The following is a 22,845-nucleotide window of genomic DNA, read 5'->3' on the forward strand; positions in this document are numbered from 1 at the left end:
ATGATGGGAGAACCTGGAGGCCAGGTCAGTTTTTATATATCCACTGTCCTGGTGTCACAAACCAAACAATATCAAAGGGGATATCTTTGGCTCTTTGCTTCTTGGCTCCTGCTCCCTTCTCCCTCTTATTCCTTTTTTCAACTCCCCCTCTCTCTTTCGACTCATGGCCTGTTTTACCCAGGACCCGTCCTTTCTGATTCAGTCAAACCTGCACTGGTTCCCCATATCACTACTATCTACAAAACTCTCTGAGGATGCCTATTTCCCAGGCTAAAGGCCACTCTCTTGATAGGCAAATGGTAGATAAGGGGCATTAAAATGCATGGATGAACCTGAATTCAAGCTTTGTAGTTGCTGTAGCAAAGTGAACCCCGAGTGCAAACTACACATACTCCAAATGCCTTATGAGATAAAGCTGAAAAGTACTCTAGCAACCATAAGGTAAATGAAAAAGGTCAGGATAAACCCCAGTTCATAAGACCTCAAACGTCCGACAGCAGTAAGATATCCATAACAGAATTATGAGAGCTGTGTCTTTAAAAGCACCTGCAGAAAACACACCACTGCATTTTTCCAGCTCCTTTCCAAGCCCTGCAGGTCCTCTAATCTGGGAGATTCTTGGGTCACCTGGCTGTGGTTCATGCCTTTGTGCAATTAACTGCTGACTCTCCCAGGCCCACAGACAGGGGACTGGGTCTGAGCAGAAAGGACCAGGCCTCGGTAAAACGCCTGTGGTTAGGGACCATGTGGCACCCTCAGGTACCAAGGGAATGGTGGATTTTTCTGTCACTCTGGCCTGGGTCTTTGAAGCAGCTCTCCTAGACCTGCCCATCACAGAACAGTTCTGGAAACTTGGTAGCTCTAAACCTATCAGGCCAAGAGCATTCTCTTCTTTTCTTACCTTTCTACAATCTATCTCATTACATTCTTTTAACCTTCACTCTCCTGGTCCTGGTAGTATCCTGCCCCATGGAGACCAGCCAGATTCAGGCAGCCTGCTACACAGCTCCAGCTGCTAGGGTGTCGTGGGCCAGCTCTGCACAGCTTACCTCCATGCTTTCTGATGGCCTAGACAAGAACTGGATCTAGTAGGATGCTCTGTTCTGATATCTGAGACTCATAGTGAATTCTTAGGTAATCAGTCAATTCAATCCTAGTGCTGACTAAACCTGCAAAGATGTCTGTCATACTAACAACTTAGCAGTACAACTGAAAACTCTCACACACATGCCCTGACCTGCAGGGGTTCAGAGGAGACCTTGGTGAGGGAGAAAGAAAGAATGGGGTGACAGGAGGCATGAAGAAGGAGAGCAAGTCAGTGTTCTGATCAAGCTCTCAAACTTTAATTAAAAAAAAAAAAACCACAAAAAAAACAACAGCGGCGTATAAAGACAAGCAGGTGGGAAGGTCACCCAGGATCCAGGATCAATTTCACTACTGTCACCATCCTTCCTATACCCTAAACCGTAAGTTGCAGGTATTGACCAATAAGAACAGTTTTGCTAGAGGAAGAAGCTGTAAAAATGTTAAGAACAAACAACTGGCTAGGTGTCCCAGAGGGTGTAAGTAGGCTTAACAGTCCTGAAACATTCCTGAGATAGAGGGTGTTTAAGTAGCTTGGCTCCCGGCACACACAAAAAGGAGTAGACAATAAGAAATAATCTAACTCATGGCTGCAATCAATAAAATAGAGACATAGTGAAAAATACAAGTAATCAATGAAAGAAAGAGTTGGTTCTTTGAAAAAAAATCAACAACATAAACAAACCCTTACAAACTATAAGGCTGAAAGAAATCTCTAATCTAAAATAGGCAGGATTGGTAAAGATCTTTTCCAAATCTGTTGGTTGCCATTTTGTCCAAATGCCAGTGTCCTTTGCCTTACAGAACCTTTGAAGTTTTATGAGGTCCCTTTGTTGATTCTTGATCTTAGAGACAAAGCCATTGGTGCTTTGCTCGGGAAAATTTTCCCAGTGCCCATGTGTTTCAGGTTATTCCCTACTTTTTCCTCTATTAGTTTGAGTGTATCTGGTTTTATGTGGAGGTCCTTGATGCACTTGGACTTATGCTTTGTACAGGTTGATGAGAATGGGTCAATTTGCATTCTTCTACAAGCTGACCTCCAGCTGAACCAGCACCATTTGTTGAAAATGCTATTTTCTTTGAGTTTTATACAGTGGATTACATTGATGGCTTTCCAGATATTGAACCATCCCTGCATCCTTGGGATGAAGTCTACTTGATCATGATGGATAATTGTTTTGATGTGTTCTTGGATTTGGTTTGCAAGAATTTTATTGAATATCTTTGCGTCAATATTCATAAAGGAAATTGGTCTGAAGTTCTCTTCCTTTGTTGTGTCTTTTTCTGGTTTAGGTATAACCATAATTATGGCTTCATAGAAGGAATTGGGTAGTGATCCTTGTGTTTCTATTTTGTGGAATAGCTTAGACAGCATTGGTATGTCTTCTATGAAGGTTTGATAGAATTCTGCACTAAACCCATCTGGTCCTGGGATATTTTTGGTAGGAAGACTTTTAATATCTGCTTCTATTTCTTTAGGAGTTATGGGACTGTTTGGATGATTTATCTGATCCTAATTTAACTTTGGAACCTGGTATCCATCTAGAATCTTACCCACTTCTTCCAGATTTTCCAGTTTTGTTGAATATAGGCTTTTGTAATAGAATCTAATGATGTTCTGAATTTCCTCAGATTTTGTTATGTCTCCCTTCCCTTTCTGATTTTATTAATTTGGATACTCTCTCTGTGTCCTCTGGTTAGTGTGGCTAAGGGTTTATCTATCTTGTTGATCTTCTCAAAGAACAAGCTCCTGGTTTTATTGATTCTTTGTACAGTTCTTTTTGTTTTTAATTGGTCGATTTTAGCCCTGAGTTTATTTCTAGTCTTTTAATCCTCTTGGGTGCATTTGCTTCTTTTTGTTGTAGAGGTTTTAGCTGTGCTGTCAAGCTGCCAATGTATGGTCTCTCCAGTTTCTTTTTGGAGGCACTGTGAGCTTTCCTCTTAGCACTACTTTCATTGTGTCCCACTAGTTTGGTTATATTGTGCCTTCATTTTCATTAAATTCTAAAGTCTTTAATATCTTTATTTCTTCCTTGACCAAGTTATCATTGAGTAGAATGTTGTTCAGCTTCCATGTGAATGTGAGCTTTCTGTCTTTAGTGTTGTTATTGAAGACTAGCTTTAGTCCTTGGTGATCTGATAGGATGGATGGGATTATTTCTATCTTCCTGTATCTGTTGAGGCCTGTCAATTTTGGAGAAGGTACCCTGAGGTGCTGAGAAGAAGGTATACCCTTTTGTTTTAGGATGGAATAGTCTATAAATATGTTAAGTCCATTTGGTCCATGACTTCTTTTAGTCTGTCTATGTCTCTGTTTAATTTCTGTTTCCATGATCTGTCCATTGATGAGAGTGGGGTGTTGAAATCTCCTACTATTTTTGTGTGAGGTGCAATATGTCCTTTTAGCTTTAGTAAGGTTTCTTTTATGAATATAGATGCCCTTGTATTTGGAGCATAGTTATTTAGGATTGAGAGTTCATGTTGGTAGATTTTTCCTTTGATGAATATGAAGTGTCCTTCCTTATCTGTTGATAACTTTGGTTGAAAGTCCATTTTATTCGATATTAGAACGGCCACTTCAGCTTTTTTTCTCAGGACCATTTGCTTGGAAAATTGTTTTCCAGTCTCTTTTATACTTTTGTTGAAGAGATTTACTGGCCTTTTAAGTTGGGAGTCTTCTCTCTCTTCTACACCTATTATCCTTAGGTTTGATCTTCTCATTGTGTCCTGGATTTCCTGGATGTTTTGGGCTAGAAGCACTTTGGGTTTAGTTATCTTTGACGATTGTGTTCATGCTTTCTATCTTCTGCCCCTGAGTTCTCTCTTCTATCTCTTGTATTCTGTCAGTGATACTTGCGTCTGACTCTTGATCTCTTTTCCTGGCTTTTTTGTCTCCAGGGTTGTCTCACTTTGTGCTTTCTTTATTGTTTCTATTTCCATTTTTAGATCCTGGATGGTTTTGTTCAATTCCTCTTTGGTTTTATTTTCCCGTAATTCTTTAAGGGATTTTTGTTTCCTCTTTAAGGGCTTCTATTTGTTTACCTGTGTTGTCCTGTATTTCCTTTAAGGGAAATATGTCCTTCTAAAATCTTCTATCATCATCATGAGTTAAGATTTTAAATCCAAATCCTGTGTTTTTGGTGTGTTGGGATATCTAGTATTTGCTTTGGTGGGAGAACTGGGCTCTGATGATGCTAAGTAGTCTTAGTTTCTGTTGCTTAGATTCTTGTGCTTGCCTCTTGCCATCTGGTTACCTTTGGTGCTAGCTGGTCTTGCTATCTCTGAGAGTGGCTTGACCCTCCTCTAAGCCTGTGTGTCAGCACTCCTGTAGTCAGGCTTTCTCCCAGCAGGACTGGGTCCAGAGAGCTGTGGGACCACTTCAGCTCCAGGCACTTTAGGAAACCAGAGGATTTTATCCCAGACTGTTCCTGAGTTCCTGTGTCCTGAGGGCCCCAGGTGGGTCCCTGGGAGCATAACTGGTGGTCTTACCTCTGCTCTCAGTTGTGTCAGTGCTCCTGGAGAGTGGCTTTCAGCTCTGGGTACAGGATGAGACCAAAAGGATCCTTTCTCTGACTTTTCCTAGGTTCCTGTGTCCACAGTGCTCCAGGTCGGTTCCTCTTTGGCTTAGAATGAAACACAAGTGGTTCCCCCTATGCTCTTAGGATTGTCCACACTTCTGAGAGTCCAGCTCCCACAGGATCTGTGTACAGAGAGCTGTGAGACCAGGGCAGCTTTGGGTTCAGATGGAAGCCCAAAAGCTTTTCCTATGGTCTCATGTAACCTGTTACAGGTTCCTAACACCCCCAAAGGACTTGCTATCCACAGGTGGAAAAAATATTGGTCTAGTATTAATTTTTTGTTACAAATATGCAGAAAATAGTAATGGGTTCAGCATGTTGCATGTGAGACATTTTCAACAGAGATGCAGCCCACATATTTATCTACCCATCCCAAGTTGAAGCTGAAAACACCCAAGTCCAACTTGTTCAACCAATGAAATTTATTGAAGTTATATACAGGACTATGGGGAAGAAGCTCAAGAGACTCAAAGACAGCTGCTATCCTGAAACTTGGAACCAGCATATGATAAAGATTATGGATACTTGACACTCATCTGTGCATCTACAGGCACATGGACAGAACATTCCATTTTGGTTGCTCAGTTTGTGTCTGTGTTTCTTCATTTGAGTTAAACATACAGAGTGCTATGGATGTCATTTCATTTTTAGACGTGTATTATCCGTGTATAATCAGATTTCCTTTGCAATGGATTATTTCAGTCTCCACGAAAGTGTTACACAATACCAAATTCTCTGGGTTCTCTACTTTGTGTGCATTATGAAATACTTAATAGTGAACAATTTGAAAAATTTCCTTTATCCTCACATTTTCAGAGTTTCTCTAGCAAAAATACTTCGTGATTTCTAATATTTGAATATTACTTAAATGCTTTAACAAGTTCCTCATATTCATAACAGCCTCAAGTGTTGCAAAGAATTCACTTGGGTAAAACGCATGCCACATTTTCTGGTGGAATCTCCTCCCCTACCCCCATTATAAATTTCCAGATATTTTGTTAGACCTTATTTTCAGGTAAAGATCTTTCCTTGTGTTACATTTGTGAGATTTCTTTCTTGTATCTATTCTCTGATATATTGTCAGAGATGAGCTAACAGTAAAAGACCTGAACATTTACATTTGAATGGTCTCTCTCCTGTGTGTATCTTTGACAAGTTCTAAGATGATCTTTCTTGGTGAAGTGTTTGTCTCATTTGCTTCATTTGTAAATATCCTCTAATGTATGCATTCTTTGATGAGTGCTAAGACTACATTTATTTCTAAAGAAATTATTACATTCACTACATTTATAAGGTTTCTCTGCTGTATGAATTCTCTGATGAATACTAAGACTGCGTTTCTGAGTAAAGCATTTGTCACATTCGATACATTTGTATGGTTTCTCTCCTGTATGAATTCTCTGATGACCTCTAAGATCACCTCTGTGATTGAAGCATTTGTCACATTCACTACATTTGTATGGTTTTTCTCCTGTATGAATTCTCTGATGAATAGTAAGACTACATTTTTGGGAAAAACATTTGTCACATTCACTACATTTGTAAGGTTTCTCTCCTGTATGAATTCGCTGATGAATTATAAGATGGCCTTTCTGAGTAAAAGATTTGTCACATTCAATACATTTGTATGGTTTCTCTCCTGTATGAATTCTCTGATGAACTCTAAGATCAGTTTTGACGGTAAAGCATTTGTCACATTCACTACATTTGTAAGGTTTCTCTCCTGTATGAATTTTCTGATGAATACTACGACTGCAGGTTCGAGCAAAGCACTTGTCACATTTACTACATTTGTAAGGTTTCTCTCCTGTATGAATTCGCTGATGAATTATAAGATAGCGTTTCTGAGTAAAAGATTTGTCACATTCAATACATTTGTACGGTTTCTCTCCTGTATGATTTCGCTGATGAATTATAAGATAGCCTTTCTCAGTAAAAGATTTGTCACATTCACTACATTTGTACGGTTTCTCTCCTGTATGAATTCGCTGATGAATTATAAGATAGCGTTTCTGAGTAAAAGATTTGTCACATTCAATACATTTGTACGGTTTCTCTCCTGTATGACTTCGCTGATGAATTATAAGATAGCCTTTCTCAGTAAAAGATTTGACACATTCACTACATTTGTACGGTTTCTCTCCTGTATGAATTTTCTGATGAGTGCTATGACTGCATTTCTGGGAAAAGCATTTGTCACTTTCACTACATTTATAAGGTTTCTCTCGTCTATGAGTTGTCTGATGTTGTCTAAGCTTGCATTTCTTGATGAAGCATCTGGCACATTCACTACATTTCAAAGGTTTCTTTCCAGTATTGGTTTGTTTCAGTCTGAGTATTTGTTTAGAGTCAAAAACCTTATTAAGCACTGTACCACTGTGTTCTTTCTTTCCTATGTGGACTCCTTGATTTAGACCAATATCAGAACACAAATTTAAACACTTTATACAGCTTTTATATTTGGAAGGTTCTCTTGTGTTTCCAGTTTCATGTTTGTTCTGGTTTGATGACTCAACACGTGCATCCCTGAAGTTAGCTTGGTAAAGTGCACTTTGGGTGTATTCATGAATGATTTTGCCATGCTCATGATATTTGTAAGACTTCTGTTGAATATTAATATCCTTGTGGACAATATGCTGTATGTCTAGATCCAAGACATTCTCATATTTAGGACACATGCAATGATTTTCTGAAAAAAAAAAGTACAATTATAGATGATTATGATTAGTGGATAAGTGAGACAATATCCCATGTTTCCTAAAACTTTCTAACGTAAATTAGTGATTCTCAAGGATAGAATTCTCAAGTGGTCTTTCTTGTTTCACAGTCATTACATGGATGCTTAAGAACAACCTCAAATCTCATTTATAACAAATGACAGAAAATAACAATAGCCTCATAACTCTTATTGGAAGAGTTAATTTTGCAGGAGGTAGAAAAAATAGTTTGGACAGTAAAGAACTTTGAGAAAGTATCTCACTAAAAGATCATGTAAACAATATTTATCTATTTTTCGTTTCTTATGTGACAGTGACACTGTGGAGCTTTGGTCAGCTACAAATTCATTATGTAATCTACACTGGTGTGGAACTCAGAATACAAAGACCAGTCTGTGTCAGTACTTAAACATAGAGATTGCATATCAAAACGTAAATAGGTAACAACAAAATTCTCAAACCAACAGCTCTTTCTCCATTTAAAACCTTCTTTATTTTTAAAATTCATTTCATGAATTTTGAAAATGAAGAATTTAATGAATAGTAACATTAAAATACTTTAATCATTGTGTGCAGCAATATATTTTACTGTTCTGAATATTCAATTTTTTTGGAACTCCGAAGTTTTGATTAAAAGTAGCTAATAAGTTTTGAGAGATTACCAAGAATATAACACTGTTTCCTCTTCAAAAGAGTAGAGAGGAACGTAAAGGAAACACAATGAAAAATTATGTTGGTAACCAGTATTTCCCTTATTCTGGGAATATTTTGGCCTTTCAGAGAGATAACATAAACACATAGTAGGTAAATTCAAAAAAAATTTATCAGGAATTCTATAAGAGTTTTGCAAGAAGAGTCTTCTTACCCACAAAAAATAGATTGTTATAATTCTCCAACATCACATCCATGTACAATGCTCTCTGAGCATGGTCAAGACATTCCCATTCCTCCTGTGAGAAGTCCACAGCCACATCCTTGAATGTTAACAGACTCTGTAATGGAAAACTACATGTGGTTTCCTAGGCAAAAAAGTCCTAAAGAATTCAAGGTAATTTGTGATAAAGCTGAGTCATGATAAATAGTTAAGCACAAATAACATCTAGAAGTGCTATAGAAATGTGTCATAAGGTAAGCACTGCTGCTCTTTCATAAGTCATATATAGAATGATACACTATATTACTTAAATTATCTCCCCTTTAGTAAATGTCTAATGTTTTCTGAGACATTTCTGACAGGAGATGAAAGTTTTGCCACTATCACTTCATTTGAAAATTTGTCTGTAGTTTGGATTCTATTATCCAAAGTTGTTTCCCAGCATACATATACAACAGATTTTCAATCCCAATTCTTGGAAATGTAACAACAAACATAAAAGAAAATTGAAAATTCATTTTAATAAAAGATGCGAAATAGTCTTTATTGTATTTTCCATTTCTTTGCAACAGGATGACATAATATAATCATAATCAGCACTTTTAGGAAATATAGCACACATTTCTTGCCTTGATTGAGGAGTGTAGCTTTATCACAGATGGTCAAGTTACAATGAGTAAAACTGTACTTCTAAATTGTACAACTCTCATTCTTGCTCAACTAGGGACACTGTATCAGTCCTGCCTGTAGATGGGTCCCAACATGACTCTATTCTAAAATTTTCAGTTGATATCCTGAGACCAAGGTACAAAGTTGTACCCTTTCTAGAACAAAGACGTATAATATGAAATGCAGAATTATTGGATCAATTAGAAGTCACATTTTTTCTTTAAACATAAAGGGTGTGTAACATCAGTGAACATAGCCAACATTCCAAAAGACACACACAGAATCAAATACTTTGTGAAGTTATGTTATGAGACTATATTCATGACAGTAAATAGAAAAGCCAATATTAGAGATAGCATATAATTATTGAAACTTTTCTTAAAGTTGATATATGTAATAGACAATAACAATGTCATAAATTACATATGATTTTTTACTACATAATAATTAGTTATGTATGTGTAAATAAATGTCATATGTGACAATGTATTCAATTGAAGTAGAATAATTTTTTGATCAAATTGAGCTTTTAAAATGAGAATTATATTAATTCTACATGAATTTTTAAAAACATTATTACTCATGAGACTTACTTAACTATAAATTTTTAATCTTGTAATTTTAACTTGATCATCTATTGTTTCTACATACATCGCACTTATTATCATGTGTAACTTCAGTCCCAAGGGCTGGATTTGGAAATCAGGATGTAAGGAGCATAATGTATCATTCAGTGTATATAAAAATAACAAGATGAACACTTATGTACTTGAATAAAATACTATTGTAAAGAAGCATTGTCACAGCCCGTCAGAGTTTTCAACTATGTAATACATAGACTGGGGGAGAGAAAACATAGGGTAGATGAAACATTCTTCTTTTGCTAAAGAAGAAAACAATTTAAGAGGGATATTCATTTATGCTTAAAATTTGATGGCTTATGCATAGTACCAAGATAATATTTTCCAGAAAATATTTACTAATATATGGCATGTGCTGCAATACAAAGGTTCACACAGTAGTGTTTATACTACTTCTAAAAAATGAAACAAAAGAGAAGAAGAAAATAATCATCTGTATATTGAGAACTGACCACACTGTGCACTATGCAATTTCTCTTCTGAGACAGATTTCAAGTGTCAACAAACCCAAAATGACTATGTGACATAAAATGCTGAAAAGAGATACAAGAATACTGCAATCTGCATCTCCTCACAAACACATCAATGTTATGGTGATAGAAAGTCACATATTCCTTCCATCATCTATGTCTCTAGGGAGGTAAAATATTTACTATCAGGTTTCAAGACAGTGAATGTCTTCTAATTCTACAGTTCCATAAATTTTTTTCTTCCATACATTGCTCAGTGATGTCAGTATTCATGTATTTGCAGATCTACATTCACAAGGTTGTTTCTGGAAACCTGACTTATTACAAATTATGTGACATAGGACACCTTCTATCCCCAGAAATATTAAAGGACACAAGTCCATCCAATGTAGAAATTAGCCATAAACATATTCTTTGAGCATCAATCACAATACATTCTCTTTCAGAACTGCAGGTCATCGATCCTTGGAAATTTATGCCCTCACAGTATAAAACTCAGCAAAAATATAATTGGACAAGTCTGTACTTGTCCCATTATAAGTAAAAACTAAAGTTTCAAATGGTTTAAATAAAGAAAGCAAGTTTCAAAAAAATACGGACAGGACACTGACCTGGGGAGCATTTACCAGAGAAGCATTCATTCTTCTTATTACTCTTCTCCAAGTTTCTGTCTCAGGAATATAAACTGGAAGTCTTATTGAAATTTCACATCAAGGTTTCCAAAATTAAAAGCTAAAATTAATACAACTCTGTTATGGACAATGGTAAATCATATAAACGCATAAAAAAATTTGATACCTGAAATCTTGTCAACATTCCTTCAGACAGGAGGGCATGGAATGGTATATTTAATATGGCAAGGAAAATGACTACAATCTCAGGACATTTTCAAACCTCAGCAGGCACCACGCACAAATATAAGGTATATGTATACTTGATGCAAAAATCTACTACTACTCAGGGTTATTACTGGGAAATTATGATTCAAGAACTAGAGTCAGAGGCAAATGGCTCATGGGGCCCTAAGATGGATGTCTAGCATTAAGTGGAGTTTCATTAGGTATCACACTAGAATACAGTATCTGATCTGTTGGTCATGTTTCATTTTATTTTACCTGCCAGGTACAGTACGTCTATTTTCCATGTGTGTATTGTTGTCTTGATGTATAGACACAGATTCTATCTGCCAAATATCGTGTTTTGCTCAAATTGATAAACTGTTAACAGATCTAGTTACAGCCACTTTCATCATCATCCAATGTTTACATTGTTCCTCTAAAATCTATTTCCAATTTACTCTTCTTTCAATGTGGACCTCTTTTCTAAGTCATATGCCCACCACTCTGCAAGAATATTGATCACTTAAAATCAACATGAATATATTTCTAGGTAGAATATTACAATTACATGCCTTTAAATGGGATGTCCATGTGCTAACTGTTCTAAGACAGTGGTTCTCCATCTTTTTAATACAGTACCAGGAACTCTTAAATTGCTGGAGCAGACCCACCTGTAGATTGATATAGGAGTGGTATATCAGTTTTTAAAATAATCAGTAATATGTGTTATATGGTAGGCGTGAACTCTGTGAAAGGGTCAATTGATCCCCAAGGGGTCATAAGCCACAGGCTCAGAACAACAGTTCTAGGCAATGTCAAGTCAGCATCATCAAGAAGCAGGCATGGGAGAAACACTCTGATGGCTGCTATGTATAAGAGAATGTGCAGAGATAAAGTAAATCATTTCAGGGTATGCCCTTGGAATGATTTACTCATTATGCTAGATCCACCAAAATCCTTTCACTGTTAAAAACATCTTCCTGGACATGCATATATCTATGTCTTGGTATTGTTCCAGTGAGTACTCAGGTTCCCAATTAGTAATAAATATAAATCCAGTAAGACCCTTCAGTTCCTTGATGTTATGGATTTTTCCTCTTTGATAATAACCGTTATAATTCTACATGAAAGTAAACATGTGTAAGATGGGACTCCTGTCACACATAACTATACATATACATCCACATGCGGGCATACAAATATATGTATAGTTATATATATATATATATATATATATATATATATATATATATATATATATATATGTTCTTGCACATCTCAAAAATAAGGACTCATTCTGAATATTAAAACATTACACAACTACACAAAGTTGTCATGACTATGATATAGTATACATGAAACTTATTTATCTGTCTGCCTGCCTGCCTATCTATCTATCTATCTATCTATCTATCTATCTATCTACCTATCTATCTATCTTCCAGATTTTATTCCCCTCCTGGTCCACCATCCGATTGTTCTACATCCCATACCTCCTCCCCACCCCACCCCCATCCCATTTCCCTGAGGATATTCCCACCCACCCTATCCACCAGACCCCTAAACTCCCTGGAGTCTCTTGAGGGTTAGGTGCACACTCTCTCACTGAATCCAGACCCGGCAGTCATCTGCTGTATATGTGTTGGGGCCCTCATATCAGCTGGTGTATGCTGCCTGGTTGGTGGAAACTCTTTTTGTGTATTAAGTTGACTGTATATTTCTGTCATATCAAAATAGTTGTCCAGATATTTAATGGACACTTGGAAAGTCTCTTTCTATGCCATTGCCCAAGTAGTTTAGTGTGACAATGGTAACTAGCAGATGGATGGCATGCTGTGGAGTCATAAAAAATTAAAAGAGAATTGAAGAGGAAAAGGATGATTTTCTAGAAACAAGTGACTATCAATGTTTTATGTCATAAAACTAGGCCAGGCAATGAGCAAGTGCTGACATAGTACTTCCACTAACAATGTCTGAGGACTAGACAGACTCAGCAACAAATTCTCCAGTTTGTTCAGAAAAACTTGTAATAATCTTCCACTGAGAATATTGAACACAAAGCTGGCTTTACCTTCATACAAAAAGAAGATGAGAAAAAAAATCATTTGCAAAGAAAAAAAAGTCAAAGACTACTTGCAAGGATATACATTGACAAAGAAATTCTCTCTAATGGATCCAGAGAAGGAACTCAAGTTGATTTCATGCCAAGGATGCAAAATGGTTTCAGCACCCACAAAACAAATAATTTAAGCCTTAAAATATGTAAAAATCAGTGACAGAAGCCATAAAACCATATCAATATATCCATGAAAGACCTTGGGAAAAATAGTGCATTGACTCAATATGAAAGCAGTGAAGAAAGAATGTGAGAACAGAAGGAACACAGCTCATGAATATCAAAATTGTAGCCAACATCCTAAATCTGTCCTTACAAAATTTGAAGACAGCTGTCATTATTCTACTATACACAGAGGAAAGACAAAGATAGGTTATGCCTCAACACTAATTTATCACAGTGCAATAGTGTTTGCAAAGAGCAAGAAAGATATACAACATTTTAAATGTGTTAAATAAGAGAACGAGGAAGGCATGTTTTCCCAAATTTTATAATTTGGGAAACATAATTCTTCAATTCAAAACTACAAATATTCCGCAAGAAAGCTCAATTCTGATAATAGTTTTAATATGCTTTATAAAACTACAAGAAAATATCACTTGGTTTTATACCTCCCTAGGGAAGATGCTGAGAAGTCAGCAGACTACTCATTTTCTAAAAATGTATTTGATACATTTCTATGTGTGTAGCATTCACATTGCTAAAAGGGTTCTGAAGGTTGCTCAGCAAAAAGAATCATCAATGGCACTCCTCAGATGCTGACTCTTAGTACTATAACAATATTCTGTCCAGCAAGGTATGGCCACCAGAGGAATAGTGACAGGATTTTTGTAAATAACAGAAGTATTTCTGGTCTGAACTAAGGTCAGCCCATAAAGCAAGCATAGCTGTCACTAGATGTCAGTTAAAAGTCAATGACTGGAAAAATATTAGGTCCAGGATGGGAAATGAGTGATGTACTGCTACATGTCAGAATACTAGAATTTACTTGAAATTCTTTTACTCATACCATAGCCTGGTGCTCCTGAAAGCCTAAATCAGACAGCCATAGTTTGTAATAGGAAACTCATTTCAGAGACTGCTGAGTACAATGACTGAAGTGGCTGGAGGGAGAAGGCTGTAAGAGCTGATGGAAGGGGAGTGGGTTACGGAAATCCACACTGTCATATACCATAAGAGTTGGGATTATGAATACCTGACAGCCTGGCTACCCATTCCAAAACTGCCTTCAAGTATACATGAAATACAAGAAGGATATATGGGATGAAAATATAAGTAACAGGGGATGGAAGAGAAAAATAGAAAAGAAAGGGTATTTCCCAGAGGACCGATCTGGCACTGTGGAAATGTTTCACAAACTTGTGAGAAAAATGCCTACATCTTTCTCTTCTGTTCAGACCAAGGTGGCTGCCTAAGTCCACATGCACTAGAATGAGTGTGAGAATGAGAATGTCACTCAGTGAGTTGGGTTACAGTGCATTTCACATTTGAACAACGTGGAAGAATGTGTTGGTTTTGACTTAGGACACATTACCATGGAACCCTTAGTCCAACTTATTGTATTAACGCAGGTGTTGGCTAACAGCATTTTCCTATATTATAAATTATCCCAAAATTAGTACAGTTCCTCATAAAAGTTACTGCCGTGTACCTAACTTCATCATCAATATGATAAATCTTCTTTTGCTACATTACAATTGATATGGGATGTTCTCCACCCTGAGTTCCATGTACACAAACAATTTTATTTATCATACACAGATTCATTCCTAACAGTCCCAAGGTTGCCATACGGTGCTAGCTGTTCTGTCACATATCCAGAATCCATATTTATTCTCACATTAAGAGTGATGACTCTCTATTCATTCTTATACTGTTATCTTGACTGCTTGTCAATATCTCCAGTTTACTGTTTCTTTTTTAATTTTAATTTAATTTTGCACATGTATCTTTATCTCCAGGTGGGGCTGAGGACCAGCCTCATTTGGAGAGGGGTTCCTGAGGAAATGGTGTGGAAACAATGGAAGAAAACAACTCAGTCAATAATGGGTGCAAAGTTAACAGCTCTATTTTCTGCTTCAGATGGCCCTATAGACAGCTCTCTGCCTGAGATAGCTCTCCATTCAAGTTGGCTCTCTGCTTGAGACAGGTCTCTGCCAGAAAAAAACTGAAAAATTTTCTGGATAGCTCAAGGGTTTTCTGACCAAATTCAGAAAAGCTGCTAGAAAGAAAAAAAATTCTTGGATTTTCTGACCAAAGTTAGAAATCTCACCAGAAAATAAAAAAAAAAAAAAAAAAAAAAAAAAAAAGCTATATCAGCACTCAAAACAGTTCTCTCTAGGTATCTCTCTCTAGCTAGCTCTGTCCGAGTAGCTCTTTCTTGTAGAACAAAGCCCAATCTTTTATTTGCATAAGCTACTTCCTTAGGAATTTAAAGGTGTATACCATCATGCCTGAACCTAATCTTGCTCAGTCTTAGGCTCACTTTGAATTCAGGAATCTGCCTGCCTTTGTGTATTAAAACAATGAGCTTAACTGGGTGGGATGCCACTCTAACATCATCATTCCCTCACTCCCTGGTACTCCTTTGACTTTTGAACCATGACCCTCGTTTTTTTAACTATTTCTTCCTTTTACTGACTCATTAGTGCAGCTACCTCTATTCTTTTGGGTTTGTGAAACTGCTAGTGCAGTTCGTCTTTAATCCTAACATTGAAAAACCCTGTTCATATTTTATTGAATTTGTGTTTTCAGAGTTCCTTCCCACAGCTTTAAGGGCTTTTCCTGAAGGCTATCGCATTTACAAAGTTACAGAGGAACATTAAACATATTCTTGCCTCCTGGACTCAATGTTGTTTCTAAATATTGTGGAGTCATTAAAATTGGGAGGGAGAACATCCCATGACTTTGACAGAGAGAACATTTCCCGAAAAAGGAACATGAAACAAAATATATACATTATTATTCAAATAAGCCCTATGCCTACAGAAATTGTCAGCACTTGTAAAGAGCCATGCCCTACTGGCTCTGCTCCGGGGCCAGGAAACCTCGCCACACCATCCCTTCCTGGGCCATGCAGGACTCGGAAATGTAGGTCTGTGCATGCCATGCACACAGAGCCTACGGTAGGCCAAAGACGGTTGGAACCTGATATGTGGATAAACATGAAGTGCCAAGGAAGGTACAGGGAATGGAACCTGAAAACTGGAAGGACAAATGCCCTTAACTACTGAGCTACAATTCTTGCACTTAATTGTGCCTTAATTACCTGCTATACAGACCTAAATCAAAGAACAGTGAGACAAACTTCATGGAGCACCAAGGACCTTTTCTTGAGTGCCAGATTGAGTGCCAGAAGACAATTACACAGAAGTGAAGTAACAGGCATATTTAAAAGTTTGGCAAAAACAGACACTGGTGGGGATGGATGTTTGTCCACAATTACATGTCCCAGGGCTGAAAAAGGTGAAAAGCAGTTAATCCAAAATAGTAAGTACAAAGATATTAGTAAGGTCATGTAGAAATTCATGAAATAGATGCAAAGATAATATAATCATTCAGTACAACACACTTGTCTCTGTGCAAAGACTAAAGTACTGACAAAGCCTTGCTCACCTACTCTAAACTAATAGAGTGACTCTCTATGTATTAAAACTAGACACTAAAAAGGGGACAGTGCAATGTATGGCAATAATGTCAGCATTACATTATGTAGTGATGGGGAAAGTCATACACGAATAAATCAGAACTGAAGAAGAAATGATGAGTTCTTAGAAAAAGTGAATGAATCAAACACCTATACTATAAAACTACAACATGCATCAAGCAAGTGCTTAGATTGAAATAAGAAGTTTCTTTAATAGTGATTGAGGACTGGACAGGTTAACACGGAATTGTCCTTTTCTTAGAAAAACCTGATACTAATGTCAAAAGGAGATTATTCCCTAAAACACAAAGAAGAGGAACAGTAGAAATTCATCATACAAAGCTGGTTTTACCTCAATGTCAAAAGCAGGGGAGCTCAAACAATTATTTGCAAAGACAAATCACAGACCGATTGTCATAGACACAGAGACTATCTCTACATTCCATGGAAATCGAAGGAAAGCTGAGTTCATACCAGAATATAAGACTCTTTCAACACCTACAAACTAATAAATGTGAGAAACAAAACATGTAGAAGCATTGAGAAGAAAAATGATCATGTCAATTGATGCATGAAAGTCCTGTGGTAAGATAAGACATTTGTTGAGTAAAAAATCTCAAGAATGTGATGAGAACAGAAAAAACATGCCTCAGAATAATAAAAACAAAGAGAAGCACAGCTATAGAAAACAGTACAATGAAAACGGAGATCTGAACTCTTCTCTAATCTGGACTAACTCAACCCAGTGTTATCAGTGAGTAAACATTCCAAGGATAGAGGAAAATTTAAAGGAGTCAATATAGTTGAGTCCAAGAGCAAGTTTTCTTGAGAAAAAAATAACTCAGATCAAACCACTAACACTGTCTACAAATATCTTGGACTCCCTGGTAGTAGCATTCATAGTATTAAAAATAGCTATGCAGACTCGGGTAGGGGGCAGAGTTATCAAAGTCCATACCCAGATCTGGATCCCATGTACTACAATCCCAATCAACCAGGCAAGGGATAAACACTGGTGTCATAGTGTCAGGACTATTTTGTGAGTAAGAGAAGGCTTTCTGGTTCAATTTGAGGGCAGCTCCACAGAAAAAACGAAAAACAAAACAAAACAAAACAAAAGGGTTACACAGGGAACATGGCCAAAAGCTATGATAATAAATGTAACAGGACTTAGAAAAAAATGTGATGTGTTCTACCACGCTCATACCTAGTGTCTTGCTACTTTCAGGTGGTGTCAAAGAAATTTTGTTTAAATGAGCAACAATTTGTTTAGAGATTCAAAACTAATCAAATACTGAGATCAACTGACTGCTTACTGTACAGCCTAATATGAGAAATCCATGTTACCATATCTACAATTTTTCTCAGTGAAATTTTCCAGAATCTTTAATGAAATAAAACCGGACAAAATGAAATTCACGCTCTCTTTTTATTATCACTTGAAGCTCATCTCACCCCTTGCTCAATCCCTCTAACATATCTGGATCCCTTGCTACAGTCCCCCCTCTCTTTACCATCCAGGGCTTTTAGTTGCTTAACAGGTGAGAATTTTACCCCAGCCTATAATATACCTAAAACAGAAAAAACATGCTCCTCTCAGAGTATGCATATGCACTCACTATTCCAGTCTCTGAGGTGCACTATTAAGAACTAACCATAAGATACATTTCTCAATATTCTGATGCGATATTTGCATCCTAGAACTCATATAAATTCCAGAGAATTAACTGCAGAAAAGTTTCCTTGGTAAAGGTTAATGTTTATAACCATACCTTTAAAGCGTGCTAAAATATACTTCCTGATAAAATCAAATTTACAGTGGCTACTTATGTGACTAATATCTAAAAAGTTCTCTGGGAATGCTACATCACAAGGGGGAAAGGCCACTCCCTTGAATAGGTAAATAGGAAAAGAGCAAAGTTAGAAATAATGGATGAAGTTAAACTCCAGTATCTTTGTAATTGTCCCAATGTCCAATAGAACCATGTTTTTAGACAACAGATAAGGCAAATCCTCTAGTACATAATATTCCTGTGACTATCCTCAAAATTACAACATGCATGAAAACATCAGGATAAACCCCAGGTCACATGATCTAAAATCTTCCAATAGAGTTAAGATAGCCACAGCAGAATTTTAAACTCTGCTTTCTGATGAGCTGTGCCAAAGAACTAATTATACCCTTGGCCCTACTACTGCCTTGGAAGTTCCAGAGTTGCCTCCATAGCAGCTGTACCCCAACCCCGGCCTCATTCAATGGGGACTTTCCCAACCTACCTGCTGGTGTTATATGAAGATATTCCCTTTACTATATGACTCAATGTTGTGATGAAACTCCAAGAATTACTCTCCCAAGAAATTTCATTTCACAACCAACTCCAGCTGTGTTTACAAAACAGAACACTGTATATTTGTGTAGCGCAAATCCCACCACACCACTATCAGAAATATAGGTAACTCAGAGATGTGTTTCATGCACAAAAGATGGCATGATGCAGATTCAGTACTTTTAAAAATTGTAAATAGGGAAACATGAAGTAATATGGGAATGGGTAATGGGAGCTGAGGAAGATGTGGTAAATTTGATCAAAAACATGATGCATTCATAAATTAAATTCTCCAAACGGTAAAAAACAATATACATCACTGACTTGACATTTATTTCTTCAGTTTGGTCACTGGTTATCACCCATTCAGGCTCCAAATTTAACTCTCATGCTAGCAGGAACACCTTCAAATTCTTTCCTGTACCATTAACTGGAATCATTGTATAGTACCTTCAGATTGTTTACTGTTTCTTTTTGTTAAGATTTATGTAGGGGCACTCAAGAGGCAGGTCCCCTGCATTCCAGACACCGCCCATTTCTGAAGGGACCCGATCAAAAGCTCCCTGCACCCAAATCACTAGGCTGAAAGAGCTAAACCTTCAGAGGGGCAGACATGTCTGGGAAGCCAGAAGTGACTACACTCTGCCCACATTTCTGACTCCACAGAAAACACCTAATGCCATCTGGGACCCTGGTGAATGGTGCCCCAGGAAAAGGTGGCATAGGCCGTCGTGGTTGCCGCCCTCATGAAGAGCTCAAAAGCAGCCCCTCAGGAGCAACTTCAGCCACAGGACCACAGGTAAGACCAACGTTTCTGCTCCAAGCCACCTACCTGGTGGACTCAGGACACAGGTCACAGGAACAGCTGAAGACCAGTAGACAGAAAAGACTACACGCCCGAAAGCAGAACACTCTGTTCCCATAACTGGCTGAAAGAAAACAGGAAAACAGGTCTACAGCACTCCTGACAAACCGGCCTATAGGACGGTCTAGCCACTGTCAGAAATAGCAGAACAAGGTAACACCAGAGACAACCTGATGGTGAGAGGCAAGCGCAGGAGTCCAAGCAACAGAAACCAAGACTACATGGCATCATCATAGCCCAGTTCTCCCACCAAAGCAAACACTGAATACCCAAACACACCAAAAAAGCAAGTACTAGATTTAAAATCACATTTGATGATGATGATGGAGGACTTCAAGAAAGACATAAAGAACTCCTTTAGAGAAACAGAGGAAAACATAAATAAAAAAGTAGAAGCCTATAGAGAGGAATCACAAAAATCCCTGAAAGAATTCCAGGAAAACACAATCAAACAGTGGAAGGAATTAAAAATGGAAATAGAAGCAATAAAGAAAGCACAAAGGGAGAAAACCCTGGATATAGAAAAGCAAAGGAAGAGACAAGGAGGCATAGATAGAAGTATCATGAACAGAATACAAGAGATAGAAGAGAGAATATCAGGAGCAGAAGATTCCATAGAAATCATTGACACAACTGTCAAAGATAATGTAAAATGGAAAAAGCTCCTGGTCCAAAACATACAGGAAATCCAGGACTCAATGAGAAGATCAAACCTAAGGATGATAGGTACAGAAGAGAGTGAAGAATCCCAGCTCAAAGGACCAGTAAATATCTTCAACAAAATCATAGAAGAAAACTTCCCTAACCTAAAGAAAGAGATGCCCATAAACATACAAGAACCCTACAGAACTCCAAATAGATTGGACCAGAAAAGAAACTCCTCCCGTCACATAATAGTCAAAACACCAAATGCACAAAACAAAAAAAGAATATTAAAAGCAGTAAGGGAAAAAGGTCAAGTAACATATAAAGGCAGACCTATCAGAATCACACCAGACTTCTCGCCAGAGACCATGAAAGCCAGAAGACCTAGACAGATGTCATACAGACCCTAAGAGAAAACAAATGCCAGTCCAGGTTACTGTATCCAGCAAAACTCTCAATTAACATAGATGGAGAAACCAAGATATTCCACGACAAAACCAAATTTACACAATATCTTTCTATAAATCCAGCCATACAAAGGATAGTAAATGGTAAAGGCCAACATAAGGAGGCAAGCTATACCCTAGAAAAAGCAAGAAACTAATCGTATTGGCAAAAAAACAAAGAGAAGAAAAGCACACAAACACAATCTCACATTCAAATATGAATATAACAGGAAGAAACAATCACTATTCCTTAATATCTCTCAATATCAATGCACTCAACTCCCCAATAAAAAGACATAGATTAACAAACTGGATAGGCAATGAGGACCCTGCATTCAGCTGCCTACAGGAAATACACCTCAGAGACAAAGACGGACACTACCTTACAGTGAAAGGCTGGAAAACAACTTTACAAGCAAATGGTCTGAAGAAGCAAGCTTTCTCCAAAATCGACCATATAATTGGTCATAAAACAGACTTCAATAGATACAGAAAGACACAAATAATCCCATGCGTCTTATCAGACCAGTATGGGCTAAAGCTGGTCTTCAACAACAATAAGGGAAGAACGCCCACATATACATGGAATTTGAACAATGCTCTACTCAATGATAACCTGGTCAAGGAAGAAATAAAGAAAGAAATTAAAGGCTTCTTAGAATTTAATGAAAATGAACGTACAACATACCCAAACTTATGGGACATAATGAAAGCTGTGCTAAGAGGAAAACTCATAGCTCTGAGTGCCTACAGAAAGAAACTGGAGAGAGCAACTTGACAGCACACCTACAAGCTCTAGAACAAAAAGAAGCAAATACACCCAGGAGGAGTAGAAGGCAGGAAATAATCAAACTCAGAGCTGAAATCAACCAAGTAGTAACAAAAAGGACCATAGAAAGAATCAACAGAACCAAAAGTTGGTTCTTTAAGAAAATCAACAAGAGAGATAAACCCTTAGTCAGACTAACCAGAGGACACAGAGAGTATGTCCAAATTAACAAAATCAGAAATGAAAAGGAAGACATAACTACAGAATCAGAAGAAATTCAAAAAATCATCAGATCCTACTACAAAAGCCTATATTCAACAAAACTTGAAAATTTACAGGAAATGGACAATGTCCTAGACAGATAGCAGGTACTGAAGTTAAATCAGGAACAGATAAACCATTTAAACAACTCCATAACTCCTAAATCAATAGAAGCAGTCATTAAAGGTTTCCCAACCAAAAAGAGCACAGGTCCAGAGGGGTTCAGTATAGAATTCTATCAGACCTTCATAGAAGACCTCATACCAATACTATCCAAACTATTCCACAAAGTTGAAACAGATGGAGCACTACCGAATTCCTTCTATGAAGCCACAATTACTCTTATACCTAAACCACACAAAGACCCAACAAAGAAAGAGAACTTCAGACCAATTTCCCTTATGAATTTGGATGCAAAAATACTCAATAAAATTCTGGCAAACCGAATCCAAGAGGACATCAAAACAATCATCCAACATGACCAAGTAGGCTTCATTCCAGGCGCGCAGGGATAGTTTAATATATGGAAAACTATCAATGTAATCCATTACATAAACAAACCGAAAGATAAAAACCACATGATCATTTCATTAGATGCTGAGAAAGCATTTGACAAAATTGAACACCCCTTAATGATAAAAGTCCTGGAATGAATAGGAATTCAAGGCCCATACCTAAACATAGTAAAAGCCATATACAGCAAACCAGTCGCTAACATTAGACTAAATCGAGAGAAACTTGAAGCAATCCCACTAAAATAAGGGACTAGACAATGCTGTCGACTCTCCCTACTTATTCAATATAGTGCTTGAAGTTCTAGCCAGAGCAATCAGACAAGAAAAGGAGGTCAAGGGGATACAGATTGGAAAAGAAGAAGTCAAAATACCACTATTTGAAGA

At 37.3% G+C, this 22,845-nt stretch overlaps 1 protein-coding gene across 3 annotated transcripts in view; it reads right to left on the reverse strand.

Moving 5' to 3' along the window:
* The window catches only part of LOC102555644 (zinc finger protein 182-like), a 40,199-nt gene that overhangs the window by 13,299 nt on the left and 4,055 nt on the right, over positions 1 to 22,845 (reverse strand). Inside the window, exons 2-5 of one of the 3 annotated variants that reach the window (XM_063277095.1) lie at positions 11,444 to 11,542; positions 10,644 to 10,764; positions 8,244 to 8,370; positions 5,066 to 7,350 (exon numbers count right to left, since the gene is read on the reverse strand). In XM_063277095.1, coding sequence (XP_063133165.1) covers positions 5,861 to 7,350; positions 8,244 to 8,370; positions 10,644 to 10,673 — 1,647 coding nt within the window. In that variant the 5' untranslated portion in view covers positions 10,674 to 10,764; positions 11,444 to 11,542 and the 3' untranslated portion in view covers positions 5,066 to 5,860. Of the gene's footprint in view, positions 1 to 5,065; positions 7,351 to 8,243; positions 10,765 to 11,443; positions 11,543 to 22,845 lie in introns of those variants that run through there. The other 2 variants (XM_008758832.4, XR_010059545.1) reach the window with 2 other exon arrangements.

Source organism: Rattus norvegicus, chromosome 1 (genome assembly GCF_036323735.1).
Source record: "Rattus norvegicus strain BN/NHsdMcwi chromosome 1, GRCr8, whole genome shotgun sequence".
Lineage (NCBI taxonomy): Eukaryota > Metazoa > Chordata > Mammalia > Rodentia > Muridae > Rattus > Rattus norvegicus.